The sequence below is a fragment of the Quercus lobata genome, chromosome 2 (genome assembly GCF_001633185.2).
Source record: "Quercus lobata isolate SW786 chromosome 2, ValleyOak3.0 Primary Assembly, whole genome shotgun sequence".
NCBI classification, from domain to species: Eukaryota; Viridiplantae; Streptophyta; class Magnoliopsida; order Fagales; family Fagaceae; genus Quercus; species Quercus lobata.
The window spans coordinates 22,863,317-22,886,710 of NC_044905.1; the positions used below are offsets into that span (position 1 = coordinate 22,863,317).

Consider the following 23,394-nt stretch of genomic DNA (forward strand, 5'->3'; position numbering starts at 1 on the left):
TATTAATGGATGACCTTAATGATTTTTCTGGACTCATCAGTATAAATACAACCTTTTGTTAAAAAAACCTATACATACCCAACACATGAAGTAATGTTTTTTCACATTTGAAAATATGTTGTTTAAAATATGATATTAAATATATTTTTTGCATTAGAAGTACTTTAAACACTTATTTTTACAACATTTTTTATACTACAATTTTTATATTATTTGAAACAATAATTCTTGAAATCCAATACCAAACAAGCCCCAATTTAGCTTGTGCAAGAACGGGCAAGGAAAAAAAATAGATTGCACACATTTCACATCACAGTGAATCATTCATCATATAAACGCAATTGAAAACTATATAATATCCATATTATATAATATCCCTATTACCAATTCTTGTGCAAGCCCCAATTCATGTTTATATAATATCCCTATTACCGACAAAACAAAACAAAACAAAAAAAAACTATATAGAAAGGGCAGTGGTTGCCATATCTACATTTTGTTTTCATAAACTTAAAAGCAGCTGAAAAAGTACGGCGAAAACCAAACTAGGGTGCACATGTGGGGGCATGGACTCAGTATAACACTCAGGACTCAGTCTCATGATGATGAACATGAACCCTCTCCACAATCTTCACCGGAAACCCACCTTTCATCTTTGAAGTCAAATACGAAACAAACTCCGGTTCATGGTTTACACCTTCTTCAAACGCTGGCACCACCTCAAACCTCCTTAAAACCCCAGCTACCACCCTCTTCATCTGCAAGAATGCCATTTCCTTCCCCAAACAAATTCTAGGACCTGCCTGGAACACCGGGTATGTGTACGGGTCTCTCCCCACGAACTTCCATGATTCTTCCTCCTTCTGCAGCCACCTCTCTGGCTTGAACTCTGCCCAGTCCGATCCCCACAGCATCTCCAACCTCCCCATTGCGTATGGAAAGTAGGTCACTTTCATCCCCTTCTTCACCACTGTCCCGCCGGGCAATATGTCGTCGTTCACTGCCTCCTTTGAGGCCATCGGAACTGGCGGGTACAGCCTCATGCTTTCACATAGTGAAGCGTGTGTGTACACCATGTCTTTCACCTCGTCAAAAACAGGCGCCTCTGATTTTTCATTGATTTCATTTAGAATCTCGGATTCAATCTCTGGGTTCTTCCATAGAAGCCAAAAAAACCATGTTAAAGCCGCCGACGTAGTGTCACGCCCAGCAAGTATAAAGCTGATCACAATGTCTGTCACGAAGTTCTCGTCCGAATGGCCGGAGCTCAAGAACCTTGACAACAGGTCCACGGAATCGAGGCTCTCTTTCTCTCCCAGCCTCTGCTTCTTTTCTTTGATCATGTTCAGTGCGAACTCTCGCACTTCCGAGATAGCGTTTTTGAGACGCTTTTCTGACCCAATATTCAACAACTTCTTGAATTTCCAGACGACTGGGTGTACCGCAGAGAACCTCTCGCTGCTAATCCTGACACCGTCTTCAAAGGCTAAGGCGAACTTGGCCTGTGGAAGAGAGGGCAACAAGTATGCTGGGTCGAACCCGAAAGCGATCTTACAAATATTATCGAAAGCAAACCTTTGAAGAATGTCTTGGAAATCAAGGACAGTTCCCTGTTTGGCAGCTGAGGAGAGAATGGGGATGAGGCGATCGGAGAGCTCAGTGTCGACAACGGTTTCAATGAACTTGCGGAGAGATTTGGTGTTGAATTCGTGGCTAGAGACTTGTCTTTGGAACTTCCAGGAGTCGCCGTCAATGTTGAAGATGCCGTGGCCAAGAAAGTCGGTGAGAGTTAGATTGAAAACGTGGCCTTTTCCGTAGTTAGAGAAGTTGGTCTTGAGAATGTGTTGGACCACGGCGGGGTTGACGGAGAAGACCTGGCGGGTGGAGTAGTTGCGTCGGAGAACAAAGGTGGAGGAAGGTGAGACTTGCATGATGCCTGAGAGCCATGGGAGTAGGCGCTTTCGGTTGGCAAGGAAGGCGAAGAATGAACCCACCAGAGGGTAGGATTTGGGGACTTTGGAATTGGAATTGGAATTGGAATTGGAATTGAGAAAGAAGAAGAAGAAGAGAAGGGAAAGTAAAGGAATTAGGATGAGAAGAAGCAACATGGCAGATTTGATTTTGGGTTGGCTGGGTTGACCTTCTCTTTTAGTCACAGATATTTGTTTTGTTTTCGTAGTTATATCGTTTGTGGCTGTGGATGGATATGTATTTATAGGGACGAGATGCATTCAGATTTAATGGGCTTTTTGTTTTCGTCATCGGTATATAAAAGGGGTTCAGAGAGCTAGTTAATTTTTTTTATTGTAAAAAATATCTTTAAATTAATTAATTAATAATTTAAAAATAAAGTTAAAATAGTAAATTGATAAACTGACAAAAATTAGTTATTATTTTTTTTATAGTCAAAACTACCCCAACCTAAAACTTAAAAATGAGGTTAAAATAATAAATTGACAAATTCTTACTTCTATGTTAAAATGTCTTCCTACTTCTGATAAATTCCTACTTCTACTTAATAGCTTAAAAAACTCCCCAAGTATTTATTTTCTTCACATTTTAAAAAAGAAACATGTAACATAAAACTTCCTCACTTTTCTTCTCAAAAAAAGAACTTCCCGCTACTCACGTTGGAAAGAAAATAACTACCCCTCCAATACAATAAGGAAAAACTATCCCACATTAAAAAAAAAAAAAAAAAAAAAAAAAAATATCATTTTGCATTCGCATGAGAAACAGAGTGCTCGGGCACCTCCATATAGCCAAATGGATGAGTTCAAGGAAGCTTTGGAAAAGTGTCACCTAACTGATTTGGGGTTTGTTGGGTATCCTTTCACCTGGAATAACAAACGTCCAGGATTGGCCAACACTAGGCAGCGCTTAGATCGTGCAGTAGCAATAGAGAGTTGGAAAATGAAATTTTCGGCAAGTGTGGTTCATCATCTTGTTTCACATGCTTCTGACCATGCACCAATACTTTTGCAGGTTAGAACTTCTAGAAGAAGTGGTGCAAGGGTTCCAAGACCATTCAAGTTTGAAGAGTCGTGGTTACTGTGGGAGGACTGTGAAGCAATGGTTCATGAGGCTTGGAAAAAACCGGTTGGACTGTGCTCGGGTTTGAACGGAATAAAGGAGAGAATTTCAAGATGTGGAATGGACCTGCATGCATGGGGCTCCACCAGAACCCACCCTGATACAGAGAGAATCAAAACTCTCCAAAAAAGAGTGGAAGACCTCAACAAGGAAGAGACAACAGATGACAGTAAGGTTGAATTCTTAGCAATAAGTAAGGAGCTGGATGATCTTTTAATGAAGCAGGAGATTTATTGGGCACAACGCTCAAGAATCTCATGGCTAAAGCATGGGGATAAGAACACGAAATTTTTTCACTCTAAGGCATCAAATAGAAGAAGGAGAAACTTGATTCAGGGTATAAGAACACAAGACAATAGGTGGGTGGAAGACATATCAGATATTGGTCAGGTAGCCACCAGTTATTTTGAGAGGATGTTTACAGCAGGTACATGTGACCGGATGGAGGAGTGTTTGAATGCCGTTCAACAAAAAATCACTGAAGATATGAAGGAGTTTTTGACCAGGGATTACAGTGTGGAAGAGATCAAAGCAGCGTTGTTCCAAATGGGACCAACAAAGGCTCCTGGACCCGACGGTATGAATGCATTTTTTTACCAAAAATTTTGGAATATTGTTGGTGATGATGTTGTTGTAGCGGTATTAGATTTTGTAAATTCTAGAAATATGGACCCTGCTGTGAATTATACACATATTATTCTGATCCCAAAAATCAAATCCCCAGAAAAAATGTCTGACTATAGACCTATCAGTCTTTGTAATGTCATATATAAAATCATTTCTAAAGTCCTAGCCAACAGACTGAAACAAATTCTTCCCCAGATAATCTCTCCTACCCAGAGTGCCTTTGTTCCCAGCCGCCTTATAACTGATAATATTTTGGTGGCTTATGAATGTTTACATGCCATGCATTGCCGTAAAAAAGGAAAAAAGGGTTCTATTGCTCTGAAACTAGACATAAGTAAAGCTTATGACAGGGTTGAGTGGGCCTTTCTTAAAGGCATTATGGAAAAGATGGGGTTTCCTTTGATTTGGATTGATCGGGTCATGTCTTGTGTTACCACTCCTTCTTTCTCTATATATATTAATGGTAAACCCTTTGGTAATATCTCTCCATCTAGGGGGATCCGACAAGGAGACCCATTATCTCCTTATTTGTTTCTCCTATGTGCAGAGGGTTTTACTTCACTTCTGGCCAAAGCTGAGATGGAGGGGCAGATTCATGGGATGTCCATTTGCAGAAGTGCTCCTTGTATTTCTAACCTTCTATTTGCAGATGATTCTCTAGTATTCTGCCAGGCAAACCGAGGAGAGGTGCAGGGGTTGATGGAGATCTTGGAGTTGTATGCTTCAGCTTCAGGGAAATGCATAAATTTGGAAAAGTCTTCCGTTTATTTTAGCAGCAATACTGAAGCAAGGCACAGGGAAGAGATTAAAAACATGTTAGGGGTACAGGAAGTTGCAAGATTTGAATCTTATTTAGGGCTACCAACCTTGATTGGTAGATCTAAATATCAAACTTTCTCCTTTCTCAAGGATAGAATTTGGAAAAAGCTCCAGGGTTGGAAGGGTAAACTGTTGTCAAGGGCGGGGAAGGAGGTACTAATAAAAGCTGTAACTCAATCTATCCCCACATACACTATGGGGGTTTTTCTTTTACCTCTAAAGCTCTGCAATGAACTCAATGCTATGTGTGCTCGATTTTGGTGGGGTCAGGTGGGTGATGAAAGGAAGATTCATTGGAAGAGTTGGGATTCGATGTCTAAGCCAAAGAGAGAAGGGGGCATGGGATTTAGGGACATTCGGTGCTTTAATTTGGCAATGCTTGCCAAGCAAGGTTGGAGGCTGATCCAGGATACAGGTTCATTGGTATATGCTTGTTTCAAGGCTAGGTACTTTCCAAGGTGCAGTTTCTTAGAGGCTAAAGATGCTCCCAACAGCTCGTATGTTTGGAAAAGTATTCTAGCTGCTCAAGAAATTCTGAAAAATGGATGTTGCTGGCGGGTGGGAACTGGAGTTGATATTAGAGTTATGGCAGAGAAGTGGATACCGAATCATCCTAGTAACATGGTGATTCACCAACCACAGGAGGTAGAATGGGAATGGAGGGTGGTGGAACTAATAGACTGGAATGTTGGTGCCTGGAATAAAAATTTGATAGAGATGAAGTTCCATAAAGAAGATGCTGATGCAATCCTTAGAATCCCTCTTAGTAGAAGATTCGTGCCTGACTCTATTTTTTGGCTCTTTAACAGAGATGGGGACTATTCTGTCAAGTCTGGTTATAAGGTAGCATGTAAAGTCAGGAAGGAAGCAAGCATGCAGGGGGAAAGCTCAATGGCAGGAGATAGTCAGTTGGTGTGGAGAAAGATATGGCAGATGCACATCCCAAATAAAATTAAAGTCTTTGTGTGGCGGGCTTGTCATGGCATTCTACCTACCTGGGCCAACCTGCTTCAAAAACATGTAGTTGAAGATAGTACATGTGTACTTTGTAAATGTACTAGTGAAACAGAGCTGCATGTGTTGTGGGAATGTGGTGTGGCTCAAGACATATGGGCTGGGAGCATGAGGAAGATACAGAAAGGTAAGGGTGGCCAACATGATTTTCTGCAATTGGTGGAGGAATTAATGGTGAAGCTGTCACGGGAGGAGCTGGAGTTGTTTTTTGTACAGGCTTGGCTTATATGGACTCAGCGCAATACAGTGACTTTTGGTGGAGTGATTCAGGACCCTTCTCGGCTGGTGAAGAGAGCTGGTGAATACTTGGAGGAGTTTAAAATGTCCCAAGTCCAGCTGGCTGTGTCGACAGTTAGTGCGAGAAGCTCAAGATGGATTCCCCCGCCAGGCCTGAGTTACAAGCTCAACTTTGATGCAGCCATCTTCTAGGACGGTGAGGCGTCGGGTTTCGGGGTGGTAATCCGGAATAATGGTGGGGAGGTTATGGCGGCTCTTTTTGCAAGAGGACCAGCCGTCTTTGACAGTGAGGAAGCGGAAGTTTTGGCTTGTAGGAAGGCGTTGGTGTTTGCTGTAGATTCGGGCTTCACTGAGCTGATACTTGAAGGAGACAACTCGGTGGTTATGAACGCCATTTCAAGCTCACGCATGTTCCAGTCCAGGTTGGGCCATCTGTATTCCGACGTCAACTGCCTGGCTATGGGACTACCTGTATTTTTGCTATCCTGTGTGGCTCGTTCAGCTAACTCCGTGGAGCACTCTCTAGCTCGTTTTGCACAATGTATCAATGAGGATATGATTTGGCTGGAGGAATCTCCTCAACCGGCCTTGGAAGCTTTGTACTTTGATGCACACTAAGTTTTAATATAAAGTTGCACTTTCAAAAAAAAAAAAACTATCCCATGTTTCTTTTTCAAACTATTATATTATCATTTTTTTTTTTTGGATTTATTACATTATCAATTTTTTTTTTGATAACTATTACATTATCAATTGGATTTGGATAAACATGCAAAAGCTTCTAATTGAAAAATGAATCCTATTCTCTTTGAAAAAAACATCCTATCTATTTTTTCAAATTGTGATGAAAGAAAAATTATAATACTAAATCCAAAAAAAAAAAAAACCTAGTTAATAATAATATATTAAAATGCATGTTAATTAAGGGTAATAAAAAAAATATATATATAATATTATAATAAAATAATTTTTAAATATATAAATAATATTATAAAACTTATTTTTAATAAAAAATTATTAAAAAATAAAATATGTGTATTCGTAATCAGTATATCATATACTGTTTACGAAAAAAAAGTCAAACATTTCTACTAAAAAAAATAAAACTGTAATGCAAAACGTGCGTTAGAACGCACACCAAGACTCAGTCCGTAACTTTTATTGTCAGATATTCAGTGGCTTTTCTTTTTCCACACGTTGTCCTCTTGTTTGTATGACGAAGTTGCTTACGTTAAATCCTATCCAAAAAAAAAAGTTGCTTACGTTAAATGTTTAACTCTCAACATTGTATATATAAAAAAAAAAAGGGAGATCGATAGCAACACAACTTCCGAAAAAAAGTAGTTGTATATGGAGCAGTGATAAAGTAATAAAAAATGTTAGTCAGTGTCCTAAGTTTCATTAGCTTAGTAACTATTTAAAAAAATATTATATTAAAATTTTTATAAAATAGTAAATGTCATTGGCTGTTTTTTTATAAAAGTTGTGTTAAATTTTCCTATTATATTAGTCAGTGTCCTAGGTTTCATTAGTTTAATAACTATTTTTAGGAATATTTTATTAAAAATTTGATAAAATAATAAACATTATTGGCTGTTTTTTTAATTTTTTTTTTTTTTTTTTTATAAAAGTGATGTCAAATTTTTCTATTATGATTTATTAATAATTACTTTAAGGGCATCCGTTAACATGACCTTAAGGGTTTATTTGGAATAAGAGAGAAATTGAGGAGAATAGAGTAAAGTTAACTAAAAATGACTAATTTTAGACAAATTCTACTCTATTCCTTATTCCTCCCCCTTAATCCCAACAGATTATAAAGTAATTTTTCATACTCTACCAACTTATAGTAATTATAACAAAATGTGTGAAATAGATTGCGATGCTATAATTTTTGCCTACTTATTTGGTTGGAACAAATTACTGAATTAGAACATTTTTCAATTGAAATATATAATGCAAAAATACCATTTTGGCGAAATATTTAATTTGGTTTTGGTCCCTCTTACCAACTCACTAAAAATGCCTATGAAGTAAATGGTTTTTGTTGTTGGCATACTTAATATTAAAAGATGAGTAGTGCTAAAAATACTACAAGTTTTATTACATTAAGCTTACAAACTAGTGCGTCACCATTTATAGAAAGACAATTCAAATATTCAGTTATGAGATAGTTAAACTCTATTAAATTTTAAATGAGATGCTAATGTGTCAAAATTTTAGTAGCCACATTGGTGCATAGATGAAAAAAAAGCCACATAAGCTTTCAAAATATTTTTCTTTTCTTTAACAAATTTCTTACAATTTCTTTAACAAAACCAAATTCCATTTATTCTCTAAACCCTTTTTTTTTTTCACTCTTATCTTTTGTAGATGTTGAATTGGAATTTTTATGATAGCAAATTTGGGTGGAGAGATCGCTTTGCTCATTTGATTGATCATGCTGGCAAAGAGCATCCTTCCTCACATAAGATGTAAAATGTTTTGAGCTCTTCTACTACACTAGTACACTCATCCCTTTCACTTCCTCTTTGTCATCTTCTTCATCCTCTATGTTTGTTTCTCCCTTCCTTGCATGGTTGCATCACGCTTTCTGGTTTCAATATCTTCTTCGTCGAGAGGCAGATGCTTCTCCGTCTCTCTCTTATATTCTCTGATGCCCTCACCATGTGATTTGCAATATAGTTTTCGATTGGCAAAATGGATACATGGATCTTCTAGAAAGCAATGATTTCCTTGATAATTCATGTATTTTCAAAAATGAAAATCCTTTAAGAGAATTTAGGTCCACAAGAGATGGAGAGAGTGGACATAGAGTCGGATGGGTGGAGCAAGTGGTAAACAGATCAATTGGGGTTTAATTGTTTGATTTTTGTTTTTTGTTTTTTGTTTTTTTTTTTTTTTGTGTATTTTAGTTGTAGGTGTAGTGATTTTGGGTTCTTTTTTACTCCGGGTGTAGTGAAATTAAAGTTAGATTTACAATTTTGTGGGTTTATATATATATATATATATAAAGATTTATTGTGGTTAGAAATAATGTGATCTGTGTTGATTTGTGATTGTTGGACTAGATTACTGTTTAATTACAAAAAAATTGCAAGAGAAAAATAAAAATGAAATTATGTTTGGTTAACCGCTGCAGAATCTGGGTTTTGGGAAGAACAATGTGAGAAAATAAGATGAAATTTTGCTTGGTTAAAAAAATTGGAAAAAAAAATAATAGGAAAAAAATGTTAAATAGAAGAAAAATATTTTTAAAAGTTGAGGTGACTTTTAATTATTTTGCCATCTAAGCGATGATGTGTCCACTCAAATTTAGGCACATTAGAATCTCATTTAATATTTTAATATTAGACATTCTTATAGTGTAAGTCATTTGCTACATATGCATTTTGTGTTAGTGAGTTGACAGTAGAAATCAAATTGACTATAAGTTAAAAATAATAGGGGACCAGATTGATTGTTACCAAAATATATGGACCAAATTAAATGTAACCTCAAAATATAAGGACTAAAATAATATTTTTGCTTATATATAATTATAAAGGAATACAAACAGCTTAGAGAATGGCTAAAGAAAATTATAAAAAAAATATTGACAAAAAGAATATATTTTAAAATGATAAAATTAGAAGTTTAACCTTAATCATCCAATAATAAATATTATTTTTGAGAGCCAATTTTGATTCTACGATAAACACATGCGATATAAATAGGATTTACTTGTTTGATAGATTTGGAATCTATTCATGGGTTTTATTCATTATTTTTGAGAGTCAATTTTGATTCTACGATAAATACATGCTATATAAACAAGATTTGCTTGTTTGATAGATTTGGAATCTATTCTTGGGTATTATTCATGGGTCCTTATGTACTTTTTGGTACTATTCATGAGTCATACTGTACTATTTCAACTAACTTTTATCTTTATCTACAGTACATTCAGCAAAAAAATTTCAATTTCAGCAAAATAAGTGGTTCTCAAATAGACCTGAATAATATAATACCGAATACTTATGTTTATAACACTTTCATTTATTTTAAAGAAAAGGTTTGACCATTTGTTTGAATAATCTTGGGGTCAACCTATCTTAAATTAGAGGAAAGAAGAGATGATTCCATGCTCACACAAGGTAGTGACTTTTCATGACCTAAGCAATGAGTCGAACAAAATGAGATTCAGCAAACCTCTAGAAAGAGGACATGTCCAAGCCTAAAAATTAAAATTTGGCTATTTTCAAGGAAACTTCTTTGCTAAAGAAATGCCCAACCACTTTCTTTTCTTTCTAATAGGAGGTTTCTAGGATTTAAAATTTAGATATTGCTGAACGCCACTGTTTAACAGTTTAAGCTCTTGCTCTTGTTCTTGGACTTTTGGCTGAACCAATTTTATGTTTTTTTTTATTATTATTATATATTTACCACATTTAAAAAAATTTATGTTTTTTTAATTAAAATTTTTTAACTTTTCTTTGAGAATTAAAATAAACAAGGATTTTTTTTTTTTTTTAAATCTTGTTGCCAATCCACCGGTAATAATAAAATAAAATGAATTTTGATCACAATTACCTAGAATTTCTCCAATTACCTCCCCTAAATAAATAAAATTTGCTTTCTCAATCTTGTTTTCCCTACTTTATTAATATGCAATCAGCCTCATATTTCAACCCCAAAAAAAAATTCAGCCTCATATACATATCTCTCCTTTTTTGATAATTGACAAAAATGATTATTTAAATCCAAGAAATCTAAGAGCATTCATATGAGTACATGAAAAATTTATGTATATTTTAGCACGAGAAACTACCTTTTCTTTTACCTAACCACTTTTCAAAACATCCACGTCATATTATTTATTCTAAACTCTATTTCACTAAAATTTCTTTTTTTTTCCTTGATTTTTTTAATTATTCTACTCTTTTTCTTCATCCACAAGAAACACCAAAATAAAAAAAAAAAAAAAATTAAAAAAAAAATTGACATGCACAATAACGGTGCTTGTGTATATTTGTACAATAAATGCATAAACTGATGAGATGATTTTTGGAGTCAGATAAAATTTGAGGCTAATGCTATTTTATATCCAATGATGTCACTAAATAAAAATCACTACATGAACTGAGTTTTTCAGACAGGTTTGTGAATGTCCCAAGTTAGTTGTAGATTTTATGTCTTGTGATTGATGGACCATTGTAAATGGTGGCCTGAAAATTGAATTTGCAATATCTCTCAGCTTGAGTTCACATTGGTCCTAGAATAAAATTGGGTTGAGAAATTTGCAAAGGGATGCTAATGAACACAAGTTCAAGTGGCACCTAATCCCCTTGTAAGAGCACGTTGGAGGAAGAGGTCTTGGGTTCAAGACCCACCTGTGTGTGTAATTACCAATAACAAAGAAATAAGCCATGCGATAAGATGTTTGAATGGAATTTGATTACCTAATGGAGCGGTGGGTTGATTATGATGCTCAAGAATTTTCAAGTCTGACATTGAAATTCCTTAGGATGTTTAAATGATGAGTATATCCTATGGATGGTGATGTCAATTTTGAGTATTCAGTCAATTTTGAGTCTTGATGTCAATCTAATGCTCATAGTACTAAATCATGTACCCTTATTAAAATCCAAGTGGTTTTATTGACCTGAAGGGGGCATAGTTACACAATGTTTATACAGGAAATATGCGGGGATGGAATCAGTTGCATCTCTAGCCTTATCGAAGTAAGCTGAAGAGGACCCCTTAGACACATTTCTTGTTAAGCTGATCTATACTGGAGACAAATAATGAGTGGAAATCACTAATTGCAATACTAGATTCCTAATACATGGATATGTAGATTGATATCTTAACTTGTACTAGTTGATAATAGGAATGCGATTTGTTTTACAGTTCTATGAGCTGATCAACAGTGTTATCTTGCAAAGATGACTAGAAAGGGGTGACTCAAATCTCCAAGTTGGGATTTTGTTGGGGCTTTTTTAATGAAGATTAATCTAAAAAGTTCCAAGCATCTGAGCCTGTTCCCTAGAGAGGGTGCATGAGTGACTCATGATGTGGTAGTAGCATATCTAAATATTTTCCTGTATCTATCCATGATCTATACGCTTTCTCCTGATCCATGCTGTTATATATTTATTCTGAATTCTCACCTGATCGAGGGATAGAAGAAAATGAAGGCAGGTGATGAAAAAAATATTTTAATAGTTTGTTTGTGAGCCATGCTTCCAACCAACATTGCAGATTCGTGCCTTTTTTAAATCAAAAGGTGGGAAAAGAACCAGAGTGCTTAACCTTTTCAACAAAATACAACGTTGAGTTGCAGAATGTTGGAGATGCACTGCTGGTTAGTTCTCATGACTCGGGCTTTACTCTTTGTTCTTCTTTTGTTAGTGCTAGAATTTGGCAATTATATGCCTTAAAGGTAACACACCAATTAGATAACCATTTGAAAAAGAGTAATACTAGGAATATCACAAATTTTACTACATTGGATTTACAAAATGATAGGTGAACTTTTAAATGCTACACAAAAAAGTAATTAAAAAATTTATTTTGTCTTGTTTATATGACATCAAACATATTCCTTGTCACATTAATTTGTGTGCAAAACTAGTTTAAGCTTAAAGGTGTAAAGTGTTTAATGCAATTTAGTCAAAATCAAAATTGAATTAAATTGACCCCAAAAATATATAGTAAAAAGTGTGATTTAACCCCCCCAAAAAAAAAGAATTGAGCCAAAAAAAGAAAAGAAAAGAATTGAGCCAAATATATTAAAGGTTTTGACAATTTTAGAGAATTTATGGGTATTTCTATCATTTTGACGGTTTTATTATGTATTTTTGTCATTTTTTTTTTTTTGGGGGGGAGGGGGTTGTTTTAGTCATGTGAGGGTGTTTAGGTCAATTTAGAAATTTTAAGTATTTTTTTTTAATAATCAATTTTGATGCCTTTTTTTTTCTTTTTTTTTTTATCAAAAAAAAAAAATTGATGCTTTTCGTATTTTGTTTATTTGAGAGAGAGAGAGAGAGAGAGAGATCAAAGGGAGGGTGTGCATGGATGGAGTAGGAGGGCTTTTCAACCCAACTTGATCTTATTGGGTTGAGAGATTCTCATTTCCTAACCCAATAAAATCATTGTAATTCCCATAACATGCAAAATTATATTCTAAATTCATTAAAATAATTATCATAATACCAAATAAATCAAACTAAAAAAAATAGTAATAAAATACACTTAAAGCACGTTTGGCACACTGAATGAAAATTACAACATGAATGTTAATCTTTTTTACTGAGAATTTTTATTATTGAGAATAAAATGTATTATAATAGAATAATTAAACTTATTCATAGGCTTGATTCTAAGTTGTAACATTAGAATAAAATTTAAGATCTATAATTAGGAAATATATTACTTATATAGTTATATTTAAAAAATATATATATATATATTGTTTAAAAAAATTGAGAGAGAATTTTTTTTTTGATATATCTTTTTATAATTTTATGCATATGGAAAGTTTGTATATTTGGAAATATATTAATTTTAGAAATTATTACATGAATAGTTATTACAACATTTTTTAGAATATCTATTCATAGCTATTAGAATCTTAAAGAATAGCTATTTATAAAAAATGCATGTTCCCTAAAATAAAAACATAATCAAACTATCGAATAAAAACATAACCAAACTACCGAATAGCTAAGCCATTAGTGGAAAACATTTTGGTATTGGAAAAGTTGTGGAAAAGAAAACATTCTCTTAGAGCATGTTTGGTAAACTGTAATAGACACTTTAACTATTCCTTATCAAAAGTACTGAATATCTATTCCTTTATTTTATGTAATAATTTTTTTTTTTAAAATTCCTAAAAAGCCATTAGTTGCCACATCTTCAAAAAGAAAGAAAATAAATTTTCATTGTTGTTAATTATTAGCAATATTTTGAACACCCTAAAATAAGTGTATTTTAGGAAATTTGATTTAAAAATGATTTAATTACACATTCTTTTTATATTCTACTAAATTATGGATGCATATTTAGGATTTTATTCCTAAATGGTCACCAAACTAATGAATAATAATACTTATTGCATTCTTACTTAATGTATTCCTTGTAATACTTATTCCTATTCTCATGTAATAATCATTACAGTGTACCAAACGTGCCCTTAGTTTATAAGTTTTTGAATAATTACCTCTTTAGTTTTATAATTATTGAATAACATTTCAAATCTATGATTAAAGAAATTTGTGTTGCATATTGAGGGAGGAAGAGTGTAAGTCGTGTGATAATTGCCTGGTGAGAAGGTTTAGGAGAAGAAAAATTGTAGGTTGAAATCAAATTATTAACATTTTATATTAACCCTCTATTCGGAATGATGTGATAAATTAAGTGGCTATTGGCTCATGGGTTTTAACTATTGTGGGGGGAACTTGTGCATCTTGTGTTCTACATAGGTAATGATTTGCCATATCCATGAATTAGTTTTAGCTTGAATATTTTAGCTCTTGAACACAGGGCTAGCTTAACCAATTTTGGGGTATAAGGCGAAACTTTTAAGTGGGGTTTTTTCTTATCTTATATTTAAATATTAATAAAATAATATTAATTTAATTTTTATATTTATTTAAAATATATTTTTCTTGGTTTTGTTGTGTTTTCTTAAATGCTAGTAACAAATTTATTCATAGATAAATTTCTTTTTTTTCATCTCTCTCTCTCTCTCTCTCTCTCTCTCTCTCTCTCTATATATATATATATATATATATATATATAGATGGATATTTTCTAATAGGCATTTATAATTGAAAAATATATATGAATAAATGAAACATGATTTATAATGGAAAACTATAATTTAATTAAAATAAAATTTAAAGTATAAAACAATAGAACTTTTTTTTTTAGAAGAATAAAACAATAAAACCTGATTTATCAAAGCAAGATTGCAACTTTACTAAATGAACATATCTAAAAAATTAATTTCTCACATAAATCAATAAGTTAATATTGATACAAAGTAAATTATAAATTTAGATTGCAGCTTTACTAAATGAACATATCTTAAAAATTAATTTATCAAATAATTAATATTGATACAATGTAAATTCTAAATTCATATTTTCTCATTATATTAAATTTTATATGGATATTCAGTTTTGATTAAAATATTTGTTATTTTTAAAAGCATAATAACTTATGACAAGTGACAACATATCTAAAAAAATACAAAAATAAATACTTAAAATAAAAGGAACCGGTTCTATATTAATATTAAAAAAAATCCTAGGATAAAATTAAAAAAGAAAAAGATAAGTGATATAACAAATCTCAGTTTTTCCTTCCTCACACGACAAATTTTGGATAGATTCATAAGGAAGGATTTGGAGATTAAGGCGATGGTCCCTGTGTAACAGAGTAACAAAAGTCAAACTAATATGCCTAGTGATTGAGCTGGCCTTGAAGTTTAACACATTATTGTATCTTGAATTTGTTACAACACCAGCCTTTTATGAAAAGGATAAGGGTAAGGTTAGAGAATAGAGAAGGTTTTTTTTTAGAAATAATTACAACATGCTGCTAACCCTGTAGCTTGAACCCTTTCCCCCTTAGACCCCCAAACACATTGTGCATGAAGAAGGTATTTAATATCAAATGATACTATGTTAGCAGTATTAAAATCCAATAAATGTGAGACATGTTAGCAAGGGTTAATAGGAAGTGGTACACACTATGCTAAGAAAGTCCATTGAAGAATAAGAAGAGGGACTAAAGTGGCAGCCTTACTTCCATTTCAATTAATTGGTAAATACTATTTGGTAGTTGTGTTTTGTCAAGTTGTTGTGAAATTTCATCCATATTGCTTATGATTAGGTATTGTTTGAAAACTATGCTACTGTGGTTCACAAGATGATTTCTTACTCGCTTACTTGCACCCTATTGAGCTATCAATGTTGTTCCTTTCAATTCCTTTTATAGGAAAATGCTAACAAATATCCTTAAGACATTAGTTAATAATCCATTTAAAGAAAGTTTTTATGAAAAAAAAAATTAATGTTCTGACAACTTTTTTCATTTCTCATAAAAGTGATGTCAAAACTTTCTTAAAATAGATTGTTAACCAATACCCTAAGGGCGCTCGTTATCTTTTTATTATGCTCTTCTCAATTTAAGTGGAGAAATTATCTTTAGTTTTCATAAATTGTTGGCGCATGATTTTCCAATCAAGAAGGGTTAACAATTATCAATTCACCCAAAAGTGGGGTTAACAATAGCAATTTACCCTAAAAAACAGTAGTGTTTGCAATATGCACTCTTAAACTTTAACATATAGTCATCAATACAATAATTTGAAATTATTTTGCTATATCTACTCACCATCCAAATTAGCATATAAATTCATGTTACTTGGTGTAATTGCTATTATAATTTTGGGTCGGTTGAGGGTTTTTTTTTTTTTTTTTTTTTTACAAGATAGAATTTCTACTCTAGCCTAATCTAAGTGTGTGTGTGTGTGTGTGTGAAGCTCCTTCCTGAAGATTTGAACTCCGGCCCTTACCCCCCACACCCCACAAGCATTTATACTTGTGAAGTGACCACTGCATGAAGGGTGTGCGGTGGTGGGTCGGTTGAGTTTTAAGAATGGTGATTTCATTGTAACATTTATAGCATTGCCTTTATATACGTAATACTTTCCCTTTGTAATTTTTTAGGCTTCTTTGTGTTCATTGTACATGAATACAAAATGAACACAAAGAATATATATATATATATATATATATTCTTTACATAACAAAAATATGTACTTAGGGTGGGTGAACATTGAAAATTAAAACCAAATTAGGGTGTGGGTTATTAAATTTTAAAGTTTAGAGTACATAGGAAAAATATTCAGGCATGTTTGTAACGTGTGTTCAAACAACAGTTTTCAGTATTTAAATACTAAAATTTGTAAAGCTCACCAAAAAAAAAAAGAAAAATTAGGTTTGGTATAAAATTTTATTAAGAGTGTTTGAGTTTTTCAGCGATTTGGAGCATCCACAGCAACTGTGGCATAATTTATGTCATTTTGCCACACCAAAGGCCTACTTTATTATTTTACCACATCATTTTACCACATCATTTTACAACATCTATACATTAAAATAATATTTACTACACATTAAAATAATATTTACAACTCATCAAACACAATCAACAGCCACCACACTGCTGCCAACAACCAACAGCCACCACCTCACAACCACCATCTTCATCCACAACCCAAAACACAATTCAAAACAAACCCATAGCCCACCAACACTAAATCGGAAGCCCCACCACCACCACCACCTCAACCACAAACCCCGACAAACCCACCGCCTCCACACCCTCACCCACACCCACTTCCAAACCCAAAACCTTCATAGTCCAAGTCAACCCAGACTCCAAACCCACCATCTTTATCGCCATCATCGTCATTTTCATCAACCTAGACTCTGACCTCGTCATCGCCATCATCGACACCAACATTACTCCCAACCACAAAAGCTTCAACAACCAACACAACAGACCCACACCCACCCACCGCCAACCCATCCATTGGAACCCATAGCCTAGCCCATCCGAACCTACCCACCTCCGTCGGAACCGAACCCAGCCAACACAATCTGAACCCACACATCATTGCCCAACCCACCCATCAAACCACAGCCAAAAAAAAAAAAAAAAAAAAAAAAAAAAAAAAAAAAAAAAAAAAAAAACAGAAAAACCATTGCTAAAGAGAGATCGGTGTGGAAGTGATCGTCGGCATGGAAGAACAGTGAGGGTTGGGGTTTGAAAGGAGAGGATTGGGGTTTGAGGGTGAGACTGATGGAGAGATGAGAGAGAAAGAGGAATAAAAAAAATAATAAAAGCATATGTCACATATGTCCGTACCGTGGCAAATTTGTGAGGATACTATAGCATGTTGCAAATTTTATAAGATTTGGAACATCTAATAAAAGGGGGTTTTTGGTGTTTGGTGTGCCAAATATTTGGCATTTGGCACATTTAGCAATCTAGTGCGGATGCTCTAACAATATCCAATGGTATTAATATAAGAATTTTAAAATTCATGGGACCCACACTACATAAAAAATCTCTATCTCTTTTTCTCCCACGTCTCTCTTTGCTCTCTCATCTTCTTCTTCCCAAGCCAACCAAGCTCCATCCCTCCCTCATCAATCTTATCTCTCTGCCTCTATCATCAACTTTTTTTTTTTTTCCTGAAGTTTGCCTCTATCATCTTGCTCTCTTACTAGGCTCAACCATGGCCAAGACTCACTAGGCCTTCCACCTCTGACAGCCACCAGGTCGCACGAGAGGCCCACCACCGCCGAAGCCACCAGTTCCTCTCTTTCTTCCTTTCTATTTTCCCTCTTTTTAGCTTCTTTATTTATTTATTTTTGGCTATGACTGAAATTTCCCCATTTTTATTTGGTTGATATATGGGTATTAGGTGTAGCTAATGTTGAGTGGGTTGCAAAAATTTGATGTGGGTACCGTGGGTTTGGGTACAAATTTGATGTAAAAATGGTTGTTGTTGTATGGGTTGGTTATTGGGTACAACTTTGATGTGGCTATAGTTGTTTTGTGGGTTGTGAAGTTTGATGTTGGTTGTTGGGTTTGAGTTTGGACCGTTGAAGTTTGATGATATGAGCAAAAAAATATTATTGTTCAAGTTTGATCATTGATGGTATGAGCAGAGAAGATTAACGTGTGGTTTGGATACGGATGATTTCATGTTTGCGTTTTTTGCATGTGTTTTTTTTTTTTTTTTTTTCAACACCTCTTGCACTGTTCATATGCATTTAGGCTTATGAACAGTAACACGTACTATTCATACACACAGATAACACTGTGCAGAGACATCATGCACTGTTCATGCACTGTTCACGTACTATTCAAGGGACCCACACCACTTTATTCAAGGAAAAAATATTAAAAATGGGTCCCACGGTACTATTTACATATTTAAAAATTATTTTACTACAGTATTTTCAGTTTTCAACAAAATAAACTGTATTCAAACAGATCCTAAATTTGACGATTCGAGAAGAGAGATGATTTGGAAGAAGAGGAAGTATTGTGCGTTTGGATTGCGTTTCGTCTGCTGCGTTTGCGTTTTTCCTTTTTTTTTTTTTATTTTTTTTTTATTGAGCAGCACGTGAAGATGTTGTCTGTCAATGGGTTCCGTGCACTATGCATGAGACCCACTATTCAGCAAAATAAGCGGTGGACAGTGTTTTTCAGTAGGTCCCATGTACGGGACTTACAAACCTCTTTTTTCACAAAAACTTTCATTAAAAATGGGTCTCACAGCATTATTCATATATTTAAAAATTATTTTACTACAGTGTTTTCAGTTTTTAGTTTTTAGCAAAATAAGTAGTATCTAAATGCACTCGTAAAGAGCAGAGTAGATTTAGAAAGAAGAGAGTTGGTAATATTGTAGAATTAAATAATAATTAAAATGATAGTAAATGTACTGTAATGGTATATGATGAAGCCAAAATCGTTAGTTGGGTCACTCGTCCAATCGGGAGCATTAAACGATCTTGTAGGACCTGCAAGATAAAGAAGAGATGGATTGAAGAGAGCACTGAGTTGTGCCCGGTGAGGGAGCCTCCGATGCTTAAGTTAGTATCAACCCATATATTTTGTATATAGATAGTGTTTTGTAGTAGTTTTTGACATACCTTAGCTAGTGAGACCAATTGTCTCTTTTATAGGTGACTTAGGTAGCTGTTGTACATAAATTAGGGTGATTATTACCTTGATTGTAACGTTTTTTGTCTTAATGAGAGTTTAAAACCTTTGATGGTCGTTATTGAATGTGTTGAGCAGTTATCTTTAATGGTCTACTAATGATGCAAGGTCGTCCATATTAATGGACGACCTTAATGATTTTTCTAGACTCATCAATTGCCTCCCATTCCCAAGTCTGATTTTGCTTTATACTGGTTAGGCTTAGGGAATATTCTTGACTTGTTTAGATTCAGGCTTCTTTTATCTTCAACTACTTTCTTCTTCAAGAATTGTAGTATTTTTGCAATGACTTCTTAGTATCTGCCTTTTGAAAGTCTTTTTGAACATTCGAGGGATCACAGCTTGATCTTGAAAGTGAGCTAATTTATTTGGACGATCATTTTTTATCACTACTGAAAAGCAAGCTAATTTCTTTGGACGACCATTTTCTATCACCACTGAAGGGTAAGGTGATTTCTTTGGAAGACCGTTTTTTATCACTACTGAAGAGCGAGGTGATTCCTTTGGACGACCCTTTTTTATCACTACTGAAGTGTGAGGTGACTTCTTTGGACGACCATTTTTGATCACTTTGATGCTTCTTCTTTCATTCATTTCTGGTTGTCATGTTTGTGTGAGAATCCTTGTCTGCTTACACTCGTCTAAGGGAATTTTAGTTAGCCACTTTTAGGTGACATATATCCAGTTATAGAGCTTCGCCATTTAGACTTCATCAGCAATTTACATCGGTTTAGCGGAATCTTGTCCTTTTTTTTTTTTTTTTTTTTTTTTTTTTGTGTGTGTGTGTGTGACTTACATCTATTTAAGGAATCTTGTCACTTAGGTTTTGTCAGTGATTTACATCCGTCTTAGCGAAATCTTATCACTTAGCCATTTTTTAGTGACTTACATCCATTTAAGGAATCTTGTCACTTAGGCTTTGTCAGTGATTTACATCCATCTTGGCAGAATTTTATCACTTAGGCATTTTTTGGTGACTTACATCCATTTAAGGAATTTTGTCACTTAGGCTTTGTCAGTGATTTACATCTGTCTTGGCGGAATCTTATCCCTTAGACATTTTTTGGTGACTTACATCCATTTAAGGTTTCGTCAGTGATTTACATCCGTCTTGGCAGAATCTTATCACTTAGCCTTTTTTTTTTTTTTTTGGTGACTTACATCCATTTAAAGAATCTTGTCACTTGTTACTGGAAAGATTCCTTGACACTATGTCATTTTGGACCTTCTTGAGGCCATGTTGATATCTGTATTAAGTAGCACATGCACTTGCCAACACTTGGTTAAACAAGAATTTTAGAACAATTCATATATAAATAAGTTACCAATAGCCTAGGTGGACCTTTTTCTTATTTCCTTGTAATCCTAGAGTTTTATCTTTTTCGTAATCTGTCTAGTAATGCATATATTTTTGCATGAAACTTTACTAGGTGTAAATTTTTATAGACGAATATAAAAGATACAGAGATAAATGTGTTACCTTATGATAGCGATCAAGGAATCAGTTAGTTGAACAGCACGGATCCTGATGATGTTGAAGGCCTGAAAGATAAGAAATAGAAGATCAGAGGAGAGCGGGGTTGGCCGGTCAAAATTCCTCCGATGATGAAGTTAGCAATTCTCCTCTTAAAGAAATATATTTTCTGTAAAGAAGAAATACTTAGCCTTTCTTTGTCGGAGATTCATCTCCTTTTATAGGTTTAGGGAGCGGTTATCCGTTGGATAACTTCCCCCTATTTCACGAAGTCCGAAGCATACAATTTGATAACCGCTATAGCGGTTATCTTTTCATGTCAAAACTGCCTTGCTCTCGTCCTAAGTGCTGTTTGGACGAGAGATAGTTCACCAGTTAGTACACGTCGTCCAGAGGTTTCTCTGGACGATAGTAGTGTAGTCTGCCTTGTAAACTTAGGACGACGTACCTTTTGTATGGACGACATCCATGGACGAGTAAGGAGTTAGCTATTTTTTAGACACCATCAGTTGCCCCCTCGTCCATGGGTCGTCTTAAGGATAATTTGGGCAATTTTCAAAATGTGTATTGTATGCCACGTGTCAAAATCTAACTGATGAACTGATGCGTTTGGTTCCATTTTCGAGATCTATGCCACGTGGCGCACTTTGGTTGGCTGCGTCGTTTTGCATCCCAAAGTTTACAGCTTATAAATAGTAGAATTCCTCCAGTGCCCTTCACATTTCTGAGATTTCCTTCCCTGAGCATCCTCGTCTTAGCGCCTCATCTAGAAGTATCATCTCGTCCTTAGTTTTCTCTTCTAGATTTCAGGTATTTCTTTACTCCTCGTTCTCAGATTTTAAGTTTTCTAAAATGTCTGAGACCGTTCTTTCCTCGTCTAGTAATAGTTTGGGCAAAGCCATAGACGAGTATCATGACCCAAGTAGTTTTAGTGGCTCTAGTGATAGTAATAATAGTACTAGTAGTGGAGGAAACACCACGGACGAGTATGTGTCTGGCGTCCCTGGGATACCTTTAGAGGTTCTCCAAGGACTCAAGACGAGGAGTGAGTTTGGATCCCAGGCAGGTACAAGTGCCCCCTCGTCCACAGTTCAGGACGAGGTTGAGGTAGTGTATAGCTGTGCCATAGGAGTAGAATCCAAGACGGATGATAGGAGATTAGATTTGCTTAAGAAATGGTACCAAATCCCAGACGACCTTAATCCTAGGTTAGCAGTTCGTGGGGAGTGGTGTTGTCAACCACGTTTTGGGGTAGGTATTTACGAAGCCTATCTTTTAGGTGGACTTAGGTTACCTTTAAATGCTTTCGCCAGAGAATTACTCACTAGGTTAGGTATAGATGTTTGTCAGCTTAACCGCAATGCGTGGAGGTTAGTCGTCTCCATGCAAGTTTTGTGGAGGGAGGTTTTTGAGGGGAACCGTCCTCTGACTGTGGATGAGTTCCTCTACTGTTACAAGCCTTCTGAGATCAATCAGTCCCTTGGCTTTTATCAATTCACAGCCAGAGGGAAGGATTATAGATTGATCAAGTCCATAGTTTCCTCAGATAGGAACTGGAAGACGGAGTTTTTCTTCGTCTCAGGTTTCTGGGCTGGACGCTCGCTCGAGGTTTCTCAAGACCCATTTCCTCCCTACACAGGAGAGTTAGGGAACCTTCGTCTTGAAGGTATGCTTGTGTTTGTCATTTTACTATGTTGTAATTACCTTTGTAGACGACTATATAATAATACTATATATATATTTTTTTTTGCAGGTGCTGGACGACCTCACTTAGACAGGTTTCATATTGAAAGAATTCAAAAGGTTCGTCTATACACTGATAGGGCTTTCCATTCTTTGGTAAGCCTCCAACGTCTTGCCACCTGGGGTTTGGGTCCTAACCCGTCCAGTGAAGCCCTTGCACACGAGCTCACTATTCGTAGACGTAAGTCCGTATAATTGTTTCCCTTTCTTCCCCTTTTTTTATTTATTTTTAACACCCCTTCTTTTTTTTTTCAAGAATAGCTACAATGAAGGAAAACAAGGGTAAAGAAGTTGTGAACGAGGCTGCTGTCGCTGGGCAGGACGCACCTCAGTCTCACCCGTCTGTAGGTGAGAAAAGAAAAAACTTATCACTGGGGGTTGACCTGGGCAATCTTCCCAGCAGGCGTAGGGAGAAAAAGGTCAAACATAAGTCGTCCAAGCCCAAGGACGTTCAACCTGCACCTATTCCTGTTCATGAGCCTGAAGACGTCCAGATCCTTGACTCTGAGCCCAAAGATTCACCCAAGCAAGTCCTGTCCACAGTCAAGGTGCCGTCCACGTCTCAGCCTTCTCCCCAAGCACCTCAATAC

At 35.1% G+C, this 23,394-nt stretch overlaps 1 protein-coding gene across 1 annotated transcript; it reads right to left on the reverse strand.

The window, feature by feature from the left end:
* Nucleotides 1–332: 332 nt before the first annotated feature.
* LOC115975002 (cytochrome P450 94A1-like) lies at nt 333–2,184 on the reverse strand. Its single transcript, XM_031095626.1, has one exon. It carries the CDS (start codon nt 2,106–2,108, stop codon nt 585–587), a length of 1,524 nt encoding a protein of 507 aa, XP_030951486.1. The 5' UTR covers nt 2,109–2,184; the 3' UTR covers nt 333–584.
* Nucleotides 2,185–23,394: the final 21,210 nt, after the last annotated feature.